General features: G+C 41.4%; 1 protein-coding gene across 2 annotated transcripts in view; it reads left to right on the top strand.

Annotated features, from left to right (window-relative positions):
* The first annotated feature begins 2,651 nt into the window (after positions 1 to 2,651).
* pde8a (phosphodiesterase 8A) overlaps positions 2,652 to 23,307 on the top strand; it is a 38,019-nt gene continuing 17,363 nt past the window's right edge. The window contains exons 1-2 of one of the 2 annotated variants that reach the window (XM_079217559.1): positions 2,652 to 2,831; positions 20,632 to 20,688. In XM_079217559.1, the coding sequence (XP_079073685.1) occupies positions 2,679 to 2,831; positions 20,632 to 20,688 (210 nt within the window). In that variant the 5' untranslated portion in view covers positions 2,652 to 2,678. Of the gene's footprint in view, positions 2,853 to 20,631; positions 20,689 to 23,307 lie in introns of both variants that reach the window. The other variant, XM_079217558.1, reaches the window with a different exon arrangement.

Below are 23,307 nucleotides of genomic sequence, written 5' to 3'. Positions count from 1 at the left end.
TCTGTCTGTCTGAGGACAGATTTTGTCACCACAATAGTGTCATAAGTGTGCACACACACACTCACATAACAACACTTTACGCCCCTGGCCCGATTGAGTCTCTATTTACTATAGAATCCACACCATGCATTTTCAAATGCAAATGCTTTCAAGAAGTCAAAAAATAGAGATGAAAATTAAATTATTAAATGAATCGATTAGGCAGACAGACGATAAATCAGAAACTATTATAACATTCGAAAAGGCGTCTGAGTCATTCATTTCAAAAACACCAAACACTTTCTGATATCAGCTCCTAAAATGTGTGGATGCAAACTGTGAAACATTGTATGATAGCAAACTAAATGCTTTGGTATTTAAAATATTAATAATGTCTCACTACACAGTGTATTAGATCATTTGTATATATATATATATATATATATATATATATATATATATATATATATATATATATATATATATATAAATATATATATGCATAGTATATACATACACTATACATATACTATATATATACATACATACACACACATACACACACTTGTCTGTACGTTTTATATATTATATGTATATATAGTATATATATAATGTATATATATATATATAGATATAAATATATATAGATATATATACACACACATACACACATGTATGTATGTTGTATCTACTATATGTATATATACATATAGTATACATATATATATATATATATATATATATATATATATATGATATGTTTATATGTACATATATATATATATATATATATATATATATATAGACACACACACACACACACACACACACACACACACACACACACACACACACACACACACGCACACACACACACACACACACGTCTGCATGTTTTATCTACTTTTTCAGATAACGTGCCTTTAAATGTAATTTATTTGGGCCGAATTGGTAACCCAACCATCTCTGAGATTCGACCAGAAAGGTTTTTACTGGGTGTTTGAAAAAAAAAAAAAAAAAGCGCCTATTAACAACCGCCGTAAATGGTGTTATTGTGCCGCAGATATACCCGTGAAAAAACCCCACCCAAAAAAATAAATAAATAACACGCTTTTGCCCGGTGTACATTTGCGCAATCTGCAGAAAACGTCGCGGCGGCGCGGTACCTGCAGCCGCTCCGAGTCCTTTTCCTGCTTTCAAAGTTCCCACGCAAAGCGGAGGACCACCCAGCGGAGCCGAGCGCGACGCCGATTAGCTGCGCGCAGCTCATTTGCATTAACGTCAGTAAAGGCTGTAGGTCAATCCTTGCGGGTGCTTTTATTGGATGTGCCGCTGTCAAGCAGCGCTGAAGAATTGGAAGGGCAAACGCCAGAAAAGGCAGAGAAAAGACAAACATAAAATCAGCATTATGTAGCTCGGTCCTGCCGTTCCTCCGCTCGGTCACCGTGGATAGTCCCGCCGTCCCCGATTTCACATCCGAAACTTGTGGACACGGAGCGGTCCTGTTTTTTTTATATATTATTTTTTTATTATTATTATTTTTTTTGGAAAGATTTGTCGTTCAAGCGATTGCATTCTCCAGAGGCAGTACCTCCACGCGTTACAGGCTACAACATGACAGCCTCCACATCCTTTTTTTCCTCCAGAATGAGAGAAAACCGTGGAGCCTGCTGACACTGTAGCCAACTGCACCCGGGTTTGGACCTCTTATATCAGGCGGATCATCCTCAGCCGGGCGGCGGATGTCTGAATGGAGATTTGCAAGCCTTCCAGCAAGATTTCTCCGCTTCCCAAATTGGCGAATTCGGGCTGATCAATGGAGTGTTCTGTCGGACTACATAATGGCTTTATGTTTTACGGAGGGCGCTTGACATCGGAGCGACTGGCCAGGATAACAGCCCGCAGTGTGAATATTTCAGCCTGTTGATGATGAACCGCTCAGGACTGGAGCAAAGTGTCGTGAGAACCGCTTTATGGCCCGTGTCTTGAGCTGAAGTGGCCAACCAGATTGTTTAAGAGAGAGGGTGAGGGGGGTGGAGGGGGGCGGGGGGTGGGGGGGAGAGAAGAGAAGAAGAAAAAAGCATCATTTTTGATGGCTCCGGGGTGGGGGAGGACGACTACACATAAAAACCTTGGACACAAATGATGGATACAACTATTGCATGAAGCTGGTTTGTAGGCCCATGCTTACTTGATAACAGTGAAGTTGAGAAATGAGAAAATGGTGATGTGGTACGAAGAAGGCGAGAATAGGAGCCTGATAGGGGGATCAAAATCACCCATGGGGATCTGAGCAGCTCAGCTGAAGAATACTGGAATCCAAGTTTTTTTAAGGATAAGACAGCTGCTTTTATGAAGGACCTCCAATTAACTTCATATGAAACAGAGAGGGAGGAAATCAGCTTCCTGGTCAAGGGGTGGGGGATAGAGAGATATATTATTCATGCCTTGTGTTAGAGCAATTGGAGAACCGGCTTTGCTGTGGCCTAGATGATACATATGTATATATATATACACACATATATATATATATATATACATATGTATTTATATATGTATGTATTAAAATAGTAAACCTTAAGAGTGGACCGCAACACATACAAAAAAAAAGGGTGAATGACACTCGTGTAGCCTCAAAGTAAAGCACTTGCACAAAAAGCAAAAGACACAAAAAGCAAAAGACTGAAGTGGGTTGAAGCATGGGCTGTGCTTCAAGTATTCATATCTCTGATAGGGTGGTCTACCACAGTGGAAAAGAGTCCGAGGATTCCCACTCACCCCAGCAGACTAATACCACTCAGCATCAAGGAAATCCTGCCTCGGGACTACCCCTAAAAGCCCCGAACTGCAAGGTGAGGGAACCTACATTCACAGTGGTGAGTGTGTGAGTGTGTGAGTGCGTGTGTGTGTGCGTGCGTGTGTGTGTGCGTGTGTGTGTGTGTGTGTGTGTGTGTGTGTGTGTGTGTGTGGTTGGTTTAAAGTTCTACAAAATGCCTCTTATCCATAATAGAAAATAAATAAAATTTTTAATGACAATAAATGACCCCCAAAAAAGACAATACATTTGACTATTGAATACAACAGGCACAATCTGCCTGCGTTACTTACTGTTATTATTTTTTTTACTGACTTGAAACCATACATTTTCATAGACTAATTTAGCTGCTTTTTTAATTTAGAGGAACTAGGCCGTGATAAAGCCTCAATTAAAGGTCGTGGGGTCACAGGCCTCCACACTCTCCTGAGGTATTGTTCGCTTTGTGGTTTTTATGCAAGAGCCACGATAAAGCAAACATTTGTATCAGTTTTGCGTCGCTTCTTCAGATGTATGTGCTCTGCATGATCTTTACAGCTGCAGTATGCACTTTATACAACCAAAATCTGACATCTATAGTCAGCCACTGTTCAGTTGGCAGAGCTTTGGCCTCTGCTTCACCGTGTCCGCTCTTCAAGAGGATGTCCTCTCCCATCGAAGAGGCCTAAACTTTGTGTTTCAAGCATAAAATGAGACGAGTACTTTTGAAAGTGTATGGTTGATATCGGAATGGAAAGTAGGAGCAGGTATTGAAAAGGATTGAGTGACATAACAGCAAAAAGTTTGCCATTAGTGTGTTACATCACCGCAAAAAATAACAGTGCCGTTTGTGTATTGGCCCACAAATAATTACACTAATGGAGGAAAGCCAAATGTGGTGAGCCCGCTTTTATGCAGGGACCAAATAGGTGATTCTAATCAAGATGATGATGATGATGATTATTGTGGTTATTTGGTGTATTGTGTAAGAGGTCACACAAGCGCAACCTATCACTATTATTCAGACTAACAGGCCAATGTGTGTTTGGAGGTGAGACAGATGGAATTTGATGCAGCAAACTATGATGTCAAGATCCTGGTTTTCAAAAGGCCTCATCCCCTTTGTAGAAAAGTGAGTAATCAAGCAATATTGAGTTGAGAACAGTTATTCTACCTCTAAATGAAGAATAATTATAATATGAAGTCCTCGAGCAGTGGCACAAAGGAAGCTCGTACTGTAATGTTTGTACTGTAAAAGTCCGTTGAAAATAGAGGGGATGAGTGTGATCTGGTGAAGTCAGGAGTGCATAAGTGCGTCTGTGATTTTCATGTGTGCATTTGTCTGACAGACCGCGGGCTATTTGAGGGCCTCTGTCAAGCTGAATTTTGTGGCCAAATGTCACTGAAGGATGCAGTGAGAAGTCGGTGTGACAGATGCCCCCATGTCAAGACGCCCACTGTGCCTTTGATTGAATTAGTCCCCTGATTGAGTTAGACTAATGGTATACAAATCTCCTTTGGCTGGAAATGGTTAATCCCCGTTCTGAAAGGTGTCATCTTTAACGTCCTCGCCCCCAGCGAGGGGCCGGCCTTATTGTTACCATAACATATGGAAAAGTAAGTAAGTAGAAAAATCTACTTGCCTTGATTTGTCCAAGTCTCAGTGAAATATGGCGCTGCTGCTTGTCATAGCTCCTTTGATTTCTTCTCCCCATAGGATATCAATAATGGCCATTGATTGCTCTGGAATTGTGTGTGTTCATAAATGTAACCTTTTTTGCAACACATTGTCATGTAAAATACAAATTTCTTGCATATAACATAATGGAAGATAATAGTGAATAGAGACTTTGAGAGATGTCACTGTTGTATTCGTAGAGGTACACCAGGTGCACGACTTGAAACGATTAACTGATTCATCAATTAGTTGATCGACAGAAACTGTTTTGATTAGATTAGAAGTCATTTCTCAAGTCAGTATTCTCTGGTTCAAGCATCTCAGATGAGAGAGTTTGCTGCTTTTCTTTTTCGTGACTGTAGATTAACTATCTTTGGGTCGGATAAACTGTTGGTCGGATAAAACACACGGTTTTGAGAAGTCACATTTGGCTTAAAGAAAATATAATGTATCACTATTTTCAGATCAAACAAGTATCACTGTCACTGTGATTCTGAAGGGAGTGCACACATTAGTAGAGAGAGAGATTTGTTAGTGTGATGTGAGTCTTTGTCAAGGGTACGTTACCATCTGGGCTGCTCTGGTGATGATAAGGCTCAAGTACAAGGTCCTGGTGATAGTGGGCATTTTTTTTGTACGGCTAAACAGACCGAGGAAAAACTTCAGTCAAACACAAAACCATTTATCTGGCCTTGACTTTTCCTGTCTGATTTCCCCCACTCAAGGAAATCATGTAGCTCCCCCCACCCCCCAACAGCAAATGTAGAATCAGTTGTAGCGTTGCCTCTTACTATAAATGGAAAAGGCCAATAAAAGGTGCTAAGCTTATAAGTATCTGGAGAGTAATACCATCTCGCTTGCTGCCTGATTCCAGCCTCTGCATGCATTAACATAAGTGGTGAAATCACTCAGCCGTACCTCAGACTTCCCCCATTAAACCCTCCCATCCCCAGAAGTGACAACGCACACAAGGCTGCTTTTCTAAACCAAAGCTTCGGATGGGGAAACACTTAACTGTTGCTATTGCTACCAGCACAGAACTTTGGAAGGAAAAAAAGACCCACACCTCACATATACGTCTTGCTTTTGAAGATTTCGTAGTGAAGATATGATACACCGCTGCCCGGGACGGCCTCTGTCCATTTGTCAGTTTTCTCTCCCACTGTTTTTGTGTGTACTCTCTGGTCAGTGTGTGTGTTTAGTCTAAGTTGAGAGTCATTGGGTAATTTATTCCAGAGGAGGGCAAAGGCTCAGCATGGTGATGAATTAATCCACTGTGCTTTTTTTCTGCTGCCTGAGAAGAGGGAGACTGATATTGGCTCTTTTTTTGTCCTCACTCTATTTCACTTTCTTTCATTTGGCCATCAAACTTTCTGAGCTCTTCCCCCTGTCTGTTGCTCCTGCGCTATAACAACTTTTGCACTACCCTCCAGTTGTCCAAAGTTAACACATTTATCTCCAGCTAACTGACAGCTGTTTCACAATCACATATATGATTTAATGCACAATTGGAGCCACCTCTCTGTGCGCTCATAGACATGTGAACGTTCAGTTGACTTCAATGGCCCTGCTGTTGTCTTTGTCTGTACAGCTGCTGATTGGATCAAGTGATGGACTATGCTTATCTATGTCAATCAAGGATGTCATGTGTATATGTACAATGGGCTTTTATAGCTCAGAGCATGGCACAAACCCCTGGCACACTGCCATAGTTACCACTTTGAGTCCCACTGGGGCAACATTTTGGTGCTGCGAGGCACTTTGGACCAAAACGTCCACCTAAACAGTACATGAAGGAATAGTTTGACATTGTTGCATGTATGCTTATCTTTATTGCTGAGTGTTAGATGAGAAGAGTGGAGGTATATGAAATGTAGCTTTGCATAAAGACTGTATACAAAATCAATAATAATAAATAATAAATAAACACAAAATGTAGTCCCTCAAAAATGGTGAATTGACATTTTTGTACGTATTGTAATTTTTTGTATGGATTAGGCAAACAAGACATGACCTGTTATTTGCTAGGCTTTAGAGGCACGCATTTTTGTTACCTTTTGGACTTTTGGCCTCTTTCCAATTTTAAGCTAAGCTAACGGGCTGCTGGCTGTAGATTTATATGCAATGGACAGACATGAGAATGGCATCTATCTTCTAATCCACCCATGACGACAGTGAATATGCATGTTTCCTAAAACGTTTAACTATTCTTTTTTGAATGACAGAGTGATAGCAGTCCAAAAATAATCTAATGTATGATTTTTAGGATTTTTATTTTTCTCCAGTAATTCTAGGGTTTGTCCTACTTTTACATCAAAAGAAACATCACACAAATCATGAATACAGCCTTTAAATATGACTTTTGTCGTTCATAATGTTTTATTTAAACACATTGTCAGCTGCAGTGTGACCCTGTGTTTCCCTTCCTGTCTGGAGTGCCTGAAGGGGCAGCAAAGGGGGATTTATTTTTGTTGCCATGTCATTTATCTCGACTGGGCCATGAGCAGAAGGGGTTGAGAGGAAGCGAGATAGGCCCATGGAGTAACTCCAGTCTACTGATTGATGTATTGGCAGCTCTAGAGTTAATCACCCTATAAGATGTTTGCATATAGCTAAAGATGTCCAAGAGTTCAGGATGAAACGTGACGTTAGTACGGTATTTATTCATTGTATTTCCTAAAACCCAGTGGCGGGCCGTCAGGGCCTGCTAAGCCTTCTCTGCTGGCCTAAAAAGAATCACAAAGTGCGGTGCGCGCCAAACAGCATCATAATAAATCCCTTTGTCACCTTATAGTGGGTCTCTTCATCTCCGGGAGGCTGCTCCCTTTTGAGTTGTCAGTTGGGTGCATGTACTTGTGAAACAGAACCTCCCATTGTTTTTGTAATAGTCTTAACCAATAAGGCCACATTTAAAGCTTGTTCTGCTCCCCCTCCAGGTTAAGAATTTAGTATCATACGGTCAGCATGTGATAGTTTCATGAGATTATGGAAATGGTATTCTTCCAAAACAAGGCGCTACAAGTGTTTACTTTGTAGCAGCGCTCTCTGTTCTCTTTCAGAAGCTCACAGGAATGTAGATGTGAGTGGGCCCAGGTCCCCTGGTGGCCTTTTCAGCTCCTCCTGGACTGTGTCTCCCCCAATTGTTGGGGCTTTGTTAGCTGGGTGGATCTGCAGGGCTCCCAGGGTCATGCTACCAATGGGTATTAATACTATTTGTTTCCCGTCTCTATGCTAAGCTACCCGGCTAATCAACATGTCATAAAATGTCTAACTATTCCTTTATGATTTAGTCACAGCAGTCCAAAAATAGTCTGATGCATGATCATTTCTATACGTCAAAGCGCCAAGTTAACTTTCGGTCCTCCATTAGCTTCTATTTTCTTTACTCGTTTGGCAGTCTGTAAAAACCTCTGTTTGTTCAGTTCGTCACCCCCGCCCCCCCAACTATTTTTGCCATAGTTAAAATTATTTTTTTTCCCCATGTGAATGTACCCTTTAGATACCACAGAGATGTCATGTGCATACCCTCTATACCGAGATCTCTGGAGGTCCCACTAAAGTGTGGTTTTGAAAAGTACACCATGTACAGACACCATCACTGTTCCTCCAAAGTTCATCCGAGAGTCCTCTCTCTTGCATCGTGTCACAGTGTCAGTCTCTATAGGCAAGTTTTTAATTTCCCCTAGAGGAGAGCCTTATGTGACGATCGTGGACTGCTGCAACCGTGCACAACACACCGTGTTAACAATGCTAACATGTTAACAGGATCTGGTTACCGGAGTACTTCGGCCATTTTCACACTCCGTCACACCACTGTCTTTGCAGCCAGAATAAACTAAAGAAAGGTTGTGTACAGTACGGTATGCTGAGTCTTCCTGGGGCAAGTCTTACAAAACACCACATGGATTTAGTATTACATTATAAACCTGATGGGTATTTCACTGCAGAATTTGGCAGTTGATCTGAAACTATTCTCGAATCAAAATGCTCCAGAGGCTTTGACTTCATTTTCACTAAAGAAGCGCTGAGCAGACAGGAGCCTGGCTGGATTAAAGTGGACAGCCTGCAGCGTATTGGCTGTAGTAAACACGCAGGACACTCATTCACCTGCTGAACACCGCATTAAGCCAGCAGTGCTTGTCTCCTTCTTTGTTTTAATGGATGCAGCTATGACGCAAAACTCTCTGGCGTGTGTCCTGCCTTTTGCTCTGAGGATGCACTGTACCCCTCAGTTGATAATTCCCGAGGTTTTTACGGGGCAGAGCACAGCTGGTGAGCATGGTTCTGGTCGTGTGAGGTGTGTGTGGTTGCAAGGACACACAATAGGGGCATCATTACAATAATTTTGTTCAAAGCTCAATTTAGGTTTTAACAGTATAGTTATTGATAATATATCAGTTGCCCCTTCTTGGTCACTTTTTGACATTTTACTGTACCAGAATTGTAGTACCCCAAACCGTTTGGCTATGACATGCAAATTAATTTTGCAACTAAGACACAGACACAGGAAGTGAGCCGGTCTGCATCGGTCAGTTCAATCCTGATCAGAGATAATCTGTGGAAATTCAAGTATAAACGTATATATTTATGTAACATTTGGACTTTTGATACATCAAAAACCCACTGATGTCCATAAGTCTAGATCATTGTATCCAATAATAATAATCATCTGGCCAGATAAAGAAACTTCAGCCTTTTTTATTTTGAAAACTCTGTTGTACAAAGTTACATGACAGTTGGTGAAGATAGTATTAAACTTCTCTTTCTCTTTTTGAGCCAGGTGCAGTTGTTCCCACACATACCGGGCCATTGTGTGTGCTATATGTGAAGTAGCAGATCTATAATCTAGATGGTATTTTGAAGGTAGGAAATGTTTCAATGGAAACTATGAGAGTACATGGCCCATTAAAAATAATTGACATGCACAAAAGAAACAATGACAATTGAACACACTTGAGTACGTGGTAGTGAATCAATAGTTTAAACATTCCTGCACGTCTGTCAAAGGTACTTGCGTCATATATTGTACCTGAACCTGCCCGATTACATTCCTCCAGGTCGTTAACTGTGTGCAGTGTAACCAGAATAACTGCTTGTAGATATAGGACATGTTAGTCTGTATTGTAGATAATACAAATAATGTATATATGTATTAGTTTTTCTGATTTTCTCCTTCACATTATTCCTGCTAATGTCTTCATACAGTCAGGATAGTTAAAAAAATATCAGACCTTTTCCTACCTTTTAGCACAGTTGTTTGCGGCAAATACTTTCTGCACAAAATCAGATTTCACAAAATGTCTCTGTGCCAAATAATCCATAAACATAAAGCTTTAAATTGGTCTTTGTTTTTACTGTATCCATATTGAGTGTTTTTATTTCACATCACTCTCTACTCACAGACAAATTGGAAACCATGGAATAATAATAATAATAATAATCTTTCGAAACAACGTCTACTCATATCAACAGTCTTTTTGCATTCATGTCCTCTTTATTCAGTATTTAGTTCAAAGTTAGGTTTGAGATCTTACAGCATTAAAACTTTTAAATAAATACTGGGTATTGTGAAATACTGTCAGTGTAAGTGACATGACATAAAACCAAGAAGCTTTGCTGTTGAATTGTCCATGAACCTCAATTAAATTAAAGATGGAATTAGAATTGTTGTGTATTTTCCAAAGCTCAGTAAATCTATGTGATGTTACTGTATTTAATAGAAATAAAGTTGAACGTTTGAAAAAAAGGCCTACTTTGTAAATCACCTCAAGTAAGACTACTCTCACTTTAAATGTCAGGTTAGTGTGTATTCATAATGAGGTCGGAGCAGCCGTGAACCTAAGAGTGAAATGTAATTAGTACTAAATACTTTATGTTGGAATGGAAATAACAACGAATTTACAGTATAGCAAGCAATTATTTTACATTGAAAACCTTCCACGAGGCTTTACATTTTCAGAATAATCAATTTTAAGTTGTGTAAATACTTGAACTTGATTTATTTATTGAGGGTTTGCAAATTCAAATGACTTTGATTCACTTATATAAAATGTCAAAGAGGGAAGTTCAGTGGTGTTTAGATGTCATCGAGGATTCATTACGGGTTTGATTTCACAATTTGACGTTCAGTTGCTGATGAAATTCAAACTCTTTGCTTGCTTTAGGCTCTTTTAACGTGATGGGAGTGGACTGGGTGCAATAGCAAAGAGAAGCATGATTTAATATAGTTTAATGGCAAATATTACATTCATTCCAACAGGGAAGCGCTGTCAGCCTGGTGTCTAAGGTTTTTTGTTTACTACCGTAAGCTTTTATTTTCTACCCATGATTAATACATTTCAATAATGCAGTAGGATATTTTGATAACAAATCTGGGCTGTAAGTGTGCTTCCAACCTGCCATGAGTGTCTGTGTTGGCCTGCAGTCATTAAATCCTCATTCTTCATTCAGTGTTTGTGTCCGTGTGTGTTTGTGTCCGTGTGTGTGTCCGCACGCGCGTGTGTGTGTCCGCACGCGCGTGCATATGTGTGTGTGTGTGTGTGTGTGTGTGTGTGTTTAAATCAAGTGACGTTTGTGTACCAAGCCCGGCACTCCAGCTCGTGTCACTCACTGATCCCTCATGCAACGCTGACATCAGAGCTCCTGTTTTAGCAGGTGAAGAGGACGAGGAGTCCGTGATTATCTAATGCTCTCAGCCGTCTGAAGAGCGCCGGAGAATCGCTTCTGATATTTCCAATAAACATCTAAGCTGTTGTGGAGAGGTGGAGTCACGCAGAGTACCAGATAGAGCCGGGGTGGCGTCGCCGCCGTGGGCGTATTGCTAATTCTAATCTTCTCTTTAGGCCACAGGTCTGGCGAGGTTATTAAGGTTGTACAGTTGTGTATGACAACAAAGTTGCTGTCGTGCTAATGATCTCTTTTTCAGGCCCAACGGTCTTCTTGCTTTGTCTGTTGATTGTCTTGTTGTCATGTCATGGCTGGACTGAGAAGGAAGAGTGACTGACTGCAATGGAAAGGTTCCCGGTAAGATTACACTGTCGTGTCACTGGACCAGGCAGTGTCCCACTTAGCCTTAACAAGCTCCCTTAGCTTGTCCTGTTCCTTTATTGGCCTTTGACCTTACCTGGGACGAGCTAAGAGAGGAGGGACAATCAGACTCCACGGCGCCTGATCCACAGCTGCCAGTGGTTCACAGTGCAGGAGAAACAGTTTTAGCATTTACAGCTATTAAAGACAAGGGGGACAGGGTGAAAGAAAACTATAAATACATGATCATAAGTAATCTTTTGGCGTGTACAGTAAAATATGGGTACATTTTGATCGTGAATAAGAGGGAAATTGAAACAGTCCATACACGGGTCTACAGTGACAGTGGTGTTGAAGGAGACTGTTGGGGGCTGAGGAGGAGGTTTTAGTAGGGGCTGCCTCGGAGCACTGGATGGCTTAAGCTTGTCCAGGTCTTATGGGGATTTCAAGGTAATCTGGATAAGGACAGAAATATCTTGAAGGTGAACATCAGAGAAAGTGCTCAGCTTCTCCCGGATCTTTAATTAATTTACTCACACTGGTTGTAGAGACAGAAGATATCATGTCTATATTTATTTTAAAGGTGCAAGTTAAGTTAAGTTTAAAACATTACAAAAAGGAACTAACATAAACAACAGAACGTGTAGAAGTAACAGTATTGACGTCATGTCAAAGACGTCGATGTGTTGCAGAGATATCTACTGAACCGGCCAGTCTTGTCTTATAATACCACTTGTTCCTTGAGAGGCGGTAGTGAATCACTGTAGCTGCTCAGTCTGCCCTCAGTCCAGAGAACGAGGTAGAGCTGCTCCATGGGCTTGTCAATAATACATTCATGGTCCATGTACATTTTGATAGTTCGTTTATTGGATTAATAGCAGAATAGCAGAAGCACACATTGGAGGTGTTGGATTGAAAGAAGTTGCATTTAGGAGGCAGAGAAGGCCTAATGCAATATGCTATTGCATCATGGGAAATGTAGGATGCAGTGGTTTTAGAGCTTAACCCAACCAAAATAATGTTCTCATATTCCTCAAAATCAGATAATAAAAGCGGTCATAGATTGGACACAGCGTTGTTTGGAAATATGAAAGGGGGAAAGTGAGACACATTTAGATAAATACAGCCATGAGAGATTCATACAAGTCGAGGACATCCCATTAAAATCTTATCTGTCTTTTGAATTGAAACCACAGAAATCCCAGCCTCAGTTTCATCACCATAGTTTGGCAGTTAGCTCACATGCAGCGATGTAGCCAACAGTATTCTCTCCATGTTTAATGAGTGCGTCTCCCCCCTGCTCCTGCTCGTCTTCACATATCCCTGTGGGCCAGTGTGTGAGGCTCTGAGCGCAGTCTCTTCCCCTCGTCAGTTGGCCTGTCGGCAGGAGCTGCTCCACTGCCAGGCCTCAGTTACTCTCCTTGGCCCAGTGACGCACAGATCACATACACACTCGCGCCACTATGGACACAAGGCATGCACGCAGGCCTAGGCAGCGTCACGAGGGAAGCAATGCAGCAATGCATGTACTCTGATGTCACGAACGTCCATAATGCAAGTACACATTGTATTTCAAGGAAAGACATGAGCACAGGTTTTCTCTGCAGGAGCAGAATGCAACGTTAAATATCCATTTCTCATTATTCTCTGTTATGGTCACATGCAGGTCACATGTGATGGGTTTTTGTGTGATATCTGAGGCGATGCTTGCAAGGTGTGGAACACCAGTGAGAAACCGGGACAGGTCACCAAGGATGAAGTAGCCTATCCATTTTCTGCAAACTCTGTATTTTTAAACCACGGACGTCATTCAAGGGCGTTTGGGACTGAATTCCAGGACAAGTTCAGTCTCCTGTGAGTTACTCGGTGTCTTGTGTGTGTATGTGCGTGTGCGCATTCCCGTATGCTTGAATTTCCGCACTATCTGGTGAGGTAGGAGGGATGTCACTGCAGACAGAATAAAGGTCAGGGCGTACTCTGGAAGCACTGCACGAGAAACAATGTGTGTGTGTGTGTGTGTGTGTGCATGTTTGAGCACTTTTGACTGATTAGAGATTGCTGTATTTGGGACAGCTCGTGGAAGACGTGTGCATCAGTGGCTTGTAATACTTCTCTAAGGTTACTTCAGCTCGCTGTGTTGCTCCCTGTAATGTGTATTCTATCGAGTGGCAGCAGCGTGTATAGCCACCATATAGCCTATTACTCATTAACTTTCCGTTACTTAACATACTAGAGCTTACGTCAACAGCTGCTGGCATCTTTAGGTCACAATGCACACCTGGAACAGAATTCACTGTCATTGTCCTCTGTTCAATATGCTCAATAGGAAAGAACTTGGAAATAATAACACTGACATAATGGTTCTCTCGTGCGCTTCAGGACCATGAATGTGAGCATTGGAGACGTAAAGACACAGTTTTCAGTTTTTTGCCGGTCATATTGTCACCTGATTGTATGTTTGGGTTTACATGGCATAACGGGTTGTCAATCTTGTGATATGATATGAATTTGCAGGGTGGGAAAAAGCTGGTCTGTTTGTCCTTGGAGGAGATATCCTTGTAGACTGCCATAGGTATATGAAGAAAAAAAACATTTGTTATTTTGCTGTTCTTACAACACTTTTGGGGCAATTCCTGATGGTATTGCACATTTTTATATCTGCACTTTGTCGTGATACCCAATAGAGTGCTTTTCCCGTTGAAAGATTTTCTTTTTTAGTTAAATTGCCCAAAGAAGTTGTAGTTAGAGTGAGTCTTTTTCTATTTTTATGTAAAGCACTTTGCAAATTCTATAGTTAAATATCTTTCTTTTTTTTCTGACAAATGAAATGCAGCCCAAAGCAGGGCTGAACAAATTAGTGATTTTGTTTTATTAGTTGATTGACTAGAAATAGGTCAACAGTTTTGACAATCAATTGATTGCTTTAGTGGTATTTTCAAGGAAAATAGATAAATAGTTCCCTGACTCTCAAAATAGGAGCATTTTGCTGCTTCACTTTGAAGTTATATACTTCAGGAATGATGGTACATTTTATTGACTACATTATTAAGCAGACATATGAAGAGTTATTTGTTTTCTTATACATACGAATGAACCAATTGGACTGATTACAAACACTAAATGAGAGTAAAGATGAGTTTAAAATGCATTCTTACTGTCGCCAGTGAGCCACATGCACTTAGTTGAATAATGTTGGCGTAGAAAGTGAAAGGAGGCATATTGTTTATCTCATGACATTACATCTGAAACATATTGGCAAACAAGAAAAAGCATTGGGAGATATTATATGAATACAAAAAGAACATTTAGTTAAATCTAGTTTTCACACTAAGAATTATAAAATAGTTCTGTGAGAGCATGTTCTTTACAGGATATTGTAGTTTCTGTTTTCCAGGAGGTCGGTCTTTCCTCTAGGGTGAGGAGAGAGAGAGAGAGAGAGAGAGAGAGAGAGAGAGAGAGGGAGAGAGAGGGAGAGAGCGGGAGAGAGAGGATGTTCTGGGACAAACCGATCCACAGTGGCCTAGTTTCCCTCAGCTATGCCAGTGACTCAACTAAAGTCTTCTGCCTGGCTGACTGTGGGCTTGGTCACTATGGATAAGACATGTGGACTGAGCCAGGATACACACGGTTGCAGTTATTTTTCTAAACGGATGAACTGCAATTACAGTAACACGTTAGATGAATTATTATTTGGGTGGTGGAGAGTGTCCTTGTTTTTTTTACCGCTCTCCTGTATTAAAGCAATGCAGAATAATGAGACCAGATATACATTCCTATTACATAATTTATTTAGCTCATTTAATGTTATGTAATCTGTGCTTTCCTTCTGCTGTTCAGTCTTTAGCCAAAGAGACAGATGCATGTGCTGAACATCGGGAAACAAAAGAATAGGATGAGAAAGAGATAAAACGTGTACATAACAAACTTCAGGTAAAAGGGTTCTTGTGCGTGTGCGTGTGCGTGTGTGCCCCTGCATGTAGGAATGCGTGGCTGTGAGAGTAATAGAGAGCAGTGTGCAGGAAAATAAAGCGAAGACGTTGAAGGAAAAGAAGTGCTAACGTGGGATGTCGTATTAGTGTCTTGATTTCTGCCGTCCGGGCTTCATCACTGACGATGTGCTCGATTTGAAGTCATGGTTTCAAATATAAATTTGTACAGGGCCATTAAATCACTTCCATTGCTGGCTCTAAATGATACATTATTTTGATTACTTTTAAAAGTAAGTAACAATATGAAATAGCAACACATTCAGCTCTGAATTCTAGCACATAATCATCACTTAGCCACTTATTCATCATTGGCTTCACAGTGGGCCGAGAACCAAAGGGGGTTTGACGATTATGAAATAATGGTGCATCAAACAAAATGTTGTACTTTTGGAAAGTTTGTGTTGCATAGACAGGTGTCACCTGCTTTATATATCCATCTATATATTTTCTACACCACCAGTCCGTGTCCAAAATTGCTCGCTATTCGCAATGGTGCGCTGTCACCCAAATGTCTGGAGAGAATTGTACCCGGCAGAATGCACTGAACTAAAAATATACCACAATGCACTGACACATGTACACTAGCTGGGAGCTACGACTTGAATAGTTGCCAAAACGACTTGAATAGTTGCCAAAAGTGTTTCTGCTGTGTAGTCCTCTACATGAGTACATAGCTGTGCTCGATAGAGCTATGCTCTCCCAGCATGCATTGGGTGAAAGGCACAAAACCCCACTGGACAGGTTGCATGCCTAATAGAGGCTGTATTTTTTTTTTGTAAAATATGTTGAGGGAATTCGTTCAAATTGGGCACAAATGTCTCCTGATTAGAAATTGGTGGTCAAAGGTCACGGTGACCCCACAAAACCTGTTCATATGCTAATTATGACAATTTAACACAAATGTCATTGTAACATTTAACAATGTTTTTTGCCATTTTGCTTTCAAAAAGTACTTCTAATTCAAAACATGTGGTCATAATATAAAAGTTAGTGCAAATTGATCTTACTGGATTTGTGATTTGGTGAGGTGTTTGCCAGGCTGGTCGTTGCAGATTTGAAACCGCATTGGTATCGATTGTTTCAGCGCAGCAAATATAAGTGGCCACACATGAAAGTGAATTATTCCCTTTGATGGAACACACGCAGCATGGACGGCTAGCGCTACTATCCGAGTGGCTCAGCGTGTGGGCAGGCTGATGTGTCACTCGGTGCCATTTAGACCATCACTTAGCTCAGTGTGTGTGTCTGTCTGTCTGTCTGGTACACAGTGTGCATCCTCACCTGTGGCTGGGGCTGCTCCCCTCTAATCAGACCTAATGAAGAACATTGATTCATCTCCATTTGATTCACACTTTTAGACGGGAACACAAACACACGCCGACACGTTGACTTCTTCTGAGGAAGAAATGCTGATCTCGTCTAACGTAGAGAGAGAGAGAGAGAGAGAGAGAGAGCTGGGGATTGTCAGCGAACCGCCGCGCACGTTTTCCTAAGGAGCAGGAGCAGGCATCCCAAGATTCCCTGCATCCTGGTCCCAGCGCTGGGGTGGAGGAAGCTGTTTACTCTTTCTATCTCTCACTGCTGACGTCTGCGCACCGAACAATGTCATCCAATTTCCTGTTTTTCACTTTAGTGGAAAGCCACTCTCCCAGTGTGTATAGTTTGTGTGAGACAGAAAAAGCTGGTGAAGAGGAGGAGGAGATCTATAGGGCCGGATACACTGGGAGCAGGATATAGGTTCAGAGGCAACTCCATGTATTTACTCTATGTAAATACATTAGGTGTATTGAATGAGAGTAGCAGGGGACTGCAGACTGTCCTGAATGCTGCTGGAGATGACTGTCGACAGCCAGCAGCTCTGCTGTGGTCACATTGGCCTGAGCGAGGAGCAGCGGTGTAATATCACATGACATCACCCGTTTGAAGCTGTCAGCCTGCTAACTGTCACCTCACAGATTGGCCTTTTTAAAGGGTTATTTTCTATTAAATCATGCACAAGCTTTTGGTTTTTAAATGTGAGCGTTTAAGATACTTGGATGCTCACTAGTTTACCAGCCAGGCAAAGCGGGAACTCGGAGCGTCTTTATCAAAATCATTATGAAATTCAAGGTGTCTGCTACCAGCTACATGTATTTAATCACTGTGGGCCATTGCCTCTGTGTATCCCTTACATACAATGACTCCAATGAGTTCCTCACAGATTGGCATACATATTTCAAGTCTAGGAAAATGAGAGTACTGGTATCAGCTCGGTACTCTGTATTGTTGAAGTAATGGATTTAGGAGAGAAAAGACCCAAACTGCATTAAAGTTTCTGGCAATACTTCCATTTAAGCAAAATAAAGAATGGGTTTACATTTTTCAAGTCTCACTCTTTTTGAATTTAGGGACATGTGAGTTTTGCTTTAAGACAAAAAAATGTGAAGCCAAGCTTTAAGATGACATCGTTATCAAAGTTAGACTCTAGCTTAGATGTTTCATTATGCTTTTTTTTTGTCAAATTATCCCAAACTAATTATTGTGAGGTACAAGCTACACATATACACTTTGTTGCCAGTTTATTAGGTACATCTAAGTAACAGTAAGTCCTACTTTCCTTTTGGATGCTGCAGTTTGTGGTGCAGCTGCATTATATTGCATGTTTCTATTATTTACTCTACTCTCTTGATATAATTAAGTTGGACATGTATGATTCAATTCAGTTTATTTTATATAGCCCAACATCACAAATACAAGTTTGCCTCAGAGGGCTTTACACATAACATCCCTGTCCCGGGACCTCACATCGGATCAGGAAAAACTTTGAATCATCAGTTGGTCAACAGACATCTGAAGACCAATATGATGAAAACCAAATTAACCAAATAATCACGATTCTGCGCGACTTCACTGAAAGGCAGTTTGCAGTGATGTTGATTTGTCATGCAGCTTCACCCTGAAAACTAGTTAAGCTGTCAAGACAAATCTACACGGACCAGAATGCATTGCATTCAACTCAGACCTGCACAACTGCAATATGCCCCGCTGCTCACGAAACTCGTCTGATTTAACAAGTGGCCCATGTGAACAGAGAGCGGGATCCCAGTGTGACTGGTACAACGCGGCAGCATATAGCAAGAGGGAGGTGTGTGTGTGTGTGTGTGTGTGTGTGTGTGTGTGTGTGTGTGTGTGTGTGTGTGTGTGTGTGTGTGTGTGTGTGTGTGTGTGTGTGTGTGTGTGTGTGTGTGTGTGTGTGTGTGTGTGTGTGTGTGTGTGTGGTACAAGAGGAGTGCGTCGTCCAAAGAGGCTAGCAGACTGGTTCAGCTGTGTGTGTGGCAGGCAGGCTATTCTAGTTACACAACCTCAGCTGCAGTTGCATTGGTTGTGTCCGTGTCAGTTACAGAGGGAAGTCTCCTTGCGCGGGGACAGACCGCTGCTGTAGCTCGGCCTCAGCTCACTGGAGGCTCTGTGGCTAAACTCCATACGTCAAGACCCCGACCTCAAACTAGCTCACCAACACACGGCGCGGCAGTGGAAACATGACTTTGGCGTGTGGTGTATGTTTTGTGCAGCCACTTATCTGTGACATTTACCCAGCAGTAGTCCACTGAAGAATTTTGTTTCACCTCCACTGGAAAATGAATGGTTTGAATCGCAAATCCAAATGAATAAAGCCGAGGACGGAGTTATTTGTTCTGACACTAGTGGTCCAAGTCGATGAAATCACATCTGACAACAGGAAAACTGGGTCTTGCTTGGAATCAAATCTTCTCGGAAAAGCATGTGGCATTTCCATATGTTAGTACCTATTATATATACAGACACACACACACACACACACACACACACACACACACACACACACACACACACACACACACACACACGCACATGCTGTCTCTGAAGGGCACATGAGCCTATCATGTGACCAGCTCCTCGTGTCTGTGAACGATCAGATGATCACAGAGCATCAGCTTGTAGCCGTCCTGATGCCACACTACTTGTTTGCGGACAGCTGCAACAAACGGCCTAGTGTCATGGTGACGTCATTTTGGATACAACGGAGGGCTAATCAGCTTTTTTCTCTCTCTCCCCCCTTTTGTTGTTTCGATGGAGCTTTCAAAACGGCTTACAATTTAGCAAGAAAGTGATTTACTGCTGCTCGGCACGCTCTAAAATTCCTCTCTGTATTCCTCCTCCCATGTGTAGATTGTTTACGGAGAAGAGGAATTCTAGAGGGATGGCGGTCCGTGAGGGGCTTGGTTGCTATGGTTACTAACCCCTGAGCTGGGTTCCATTTAGCAGGAAGGAAGCTAAATTATTTGCAGACAGAAAAGAGTAAACTCATGAAGGGAAAGAGTAATGAGTTGAAAACCTCTGTGTGTTTTTTAAAAGTTTTCTTTTTTTTTAAATTTTACATTTTGAATCAGAAATCAGGAAATTGCATTTGTTTTTGCTGATTCAGTCAGCGGTGGTATTCAGATAATTTTACTTAAAGTTCCCATAAAATCAAAATGTATGTTTTCTGATCCCTAATTTGCACTGACCGTCACCTATATGCCAGTATCTTGTCCAACAATGGAAAAGAAAATAGTTCCCGGCTTGTGCATGAATGGCCTCAAAAAGTTGGCTACCTCCCTAGTTTATGTAAATCCATAAATATGTGGAACCAGATAGCACTCTGCTAGCCGTTTCATGGGAAATCTAAATGAAAGTAATAACACAACAATGTAAAGTTGAAAAGTTTAGGAACATATACTGAAAGTATCAAAAAGAAAAGGACTTTACTAAGCTTTTTTTGTAAAAGCACTAATTTTAAATATATATATATATTAAAATGTTTTGTATGTAAAATCTGTAAAGTAACCAGTAACCAAAGCTGTAGTGGAGTCCAAGTATGAAGTAGTATGAAATGGAAAATAACTTCACACATAATGTAGGATAACTGTACATTTCTTTATTTGTGAATTGATAAATAAGTGTTCATGAATAACCCACTTCAATATGTTTCTACATACTGTGTTAATGTTTAACTGGTTGATTCTGTTATTACTATTAAACCAGTGGGGTCTGAGGGAACCTGAACAATGATGAAGTATAGCCAATGTCAACAAAACACAAATAGGAAATAACTGTTTCTGAAATGATTCTTTTTCTAATCCTTGTAATCTTCTTCTTGTTTTCAGACCACATTAACAGAGGTGCAATTTGGACCAATGAAGTTATTTAAAGACCCGCTTCAGGTATCGTAAAACAATGCCAAACATCTGAATGATTGATTCTTGTGTGCGTGAATGCATTCAGGCTTTCCACGGCATAACAGAAGTGCTCCAGGGAAACGTCTATGCTCATATCATTTAGGGTCTGTTAGCCGAGCTGTGGGGGTAACTTGGTGTGACTGTCAATATTTGGCAGCATTTCTCCAGTATTAGCATTTCAAAATGTCAACTACTTGTGTTTGCAGTTCAAACTAATCTTGAATTTCTTAAAGATACCACACCTCGCTACGAGATTAAAGGCAAGAAAACAAAACTACCCATGCAAACATTCAAAGAAGAGGAAGAAAAGAAAAAAATACTGTTAATGGACGTATTGTGTGCGATGCAGCCTTGGGTTGTCGAGGCAACGAGGCCAAACATTTATGACCAAGAACATACCATAATGAACAATGCACGTTATGGAAGAACTGCACAGAGGATCCATGGACCAGTTGCGTCACTGCGAAGAGGACATTCTCTGACGTTCAATGGCTCATTATACAGTTTGGTGCTGTGCTTGTTCCTTCGGCATGCGTTGCCCCTTATTGACTGAAGAGTTGGAGTCTTCGAAAAGTAGACTTTTTTTGGAAGTATACATTTTATTTTGAGAGCATATAAAATGCCATTTTGGTTCCGTCAGCTATTTTGATTCATTGTTTTACACATTTTTCACGCTACAATGCCAAACCTTTGTTGGTCCCAGCTGTAAGCTGAACACTTTGGGTTTTGGACCGTTTGTGAGACAAAGCAAGACACGGCCGTGGGCTTTGAGAAATTTGATGGCAATTACCTTTTATCCGTTTCGCGGACAAAATCCCGTCATTGAAATACTTGTTAGTTATACTACCTCTAACCTTAGTGTAACAATGATGATATGAAGTCAGTGAGAGTCAAAGGAAAAGCAATGCATTCGATGTCCTGTATTTGAAGGCCACAGACTCTGCTTTATTGTCTGATGCGCTCCAGTGTGACAACGGTAGGAAAGCGAGGTAGAGAGATATCCCCTTCCTGTTTTTGTCACTCACAGCTGATCCTGTCATGCCCTCCTCCTCTCCGGGCCCTCTCTGTTTTCAGCAATGATGTTCTCGAGACAGAGCGATCAGGCCCTGCCAAAAGGCTTGCAACCCCCCTTTCTGTCTTTGTCTCTCTGCTACTTTCTCTGCCTTTTCCATCTGTTTCTTTGGAGCATAAACAACGTGTCCTCACCATTTGTGCTTGAATGTACTTTGAGATTGTTGGTGTGTCTGGTCTGAGCAGAGGCATCTGAAGAGACCTTATCTCAGCCTATATAAACCCTTTCCTCCACCTCCGCGGGAATGTTGACTTTTCTACCAACATCTCAATGTGGAATTCTGATCTAATTCCCTGTGCGTACCGAACATAGCTGCAGGGCTCAGTGGTGATGTATTTATGACCCGGACACTTATTGCCGCTCGTAGGGGAAATGTTCATATGCGGAATATGGTTTGCATTAGCAACACCCCTCACAGACGCAAGGGCTCTGTGCTTCAGGCCTGAAGCTGTGTACTGAAATAAAGACACGCCGATCAGCAGATTGAATCAAAAGGACAACTGTCAAAACAACCAATCCTCTATCCCCTCATTGTGTGGAGAGTAGCAGCTCTATGTCTGCAGAACAAACTTTCCCTTCTTTACGTTCATCCTGCTCCCTGCCAGCAGTTGGAGATGACGTCTGTTTGAGAGAGTGACTCATGAATCTACTCTTAGTGCAGCACTGCCGACAGACAGACAGACAGACAGACAGACAGACCCACAGCCTTGTCAGACCGGTGGGAGGGGCCGCAGCCAGTCAAGGCCACCTCGGCTAAATGTGTCATAGATCACGGCAGCGGACAATAAAATCTGTGACGCACCAGAGTACGAGCAAAGCCTGATCAATCAGAGCCTGTCCGCTGCAGGCCTGAGGTCACAGTCAAGCCCACGCTGGAGGCTGATTAGGACGACAGGCGCAAATGAGCATGAATGCACCGATGATGGCTTCAAAGCTGTTGATACGCTGAGGCATTAAAACCACATTCTTCTCCTGTTTCTTACTCGACTGATTCTGCCGCGTCGGGTGGAGGCAGTTCTTTTGTGATTAGTTACGTCAGTTTTTTTTTTTTTATCAGACATTGGCTACATATCAATTAGCCCTGTAGCTCTCAAATGTTTAATCATAGATCATATTTTCATCTCATTTTAAATACTGTGTAGTTGTAAAAAACAGTGTGCTGTAAATATAGCATTTCTACCTCAGGTATAAGTTACTGCGGTCAAGTGAGCCCACATCCGCCGAGTGAGCCTCAGTTGCAATTCTAAATGCACCTCTATTCAGGGTGTTACGGTACGGGGGCCAGCTCAATTTCACAAGATTCAAACAGCTATAAAAACAGATCCTTAGACTTGTATATAAAAATTCCACTGCAGTCTTGTTTAGGGTGACCTCTGCTATGTCCATGTGCATGGCCTCCAAATATTACTGTGCAGTTTTTGAGGAAAGTGAATTCAAAGTCTGCCTAAATTTCATAATGATATTCATAATTTCCCAATATTCAAACAGCTATAGAAACTGATCCTTAGATTGTATATTGAAATTCCACTGCA

This window comes from Taurulus bubalis (genome assembly GCF_910589615.1).
Source record: "Taurulus bubalis genome assembly, chromosome: 4".
Taxonomy (NCBI): Eukaryota; Metazoa; Chordata; class Actinopteri; order Perciformes; family Cottidae; genus Taurulus; species Taurulus bubalis.
Note: the sequence above shows the minus strand (reverse complement) of the source record. Positions and strands in the feature narration are given on the sequence as shown.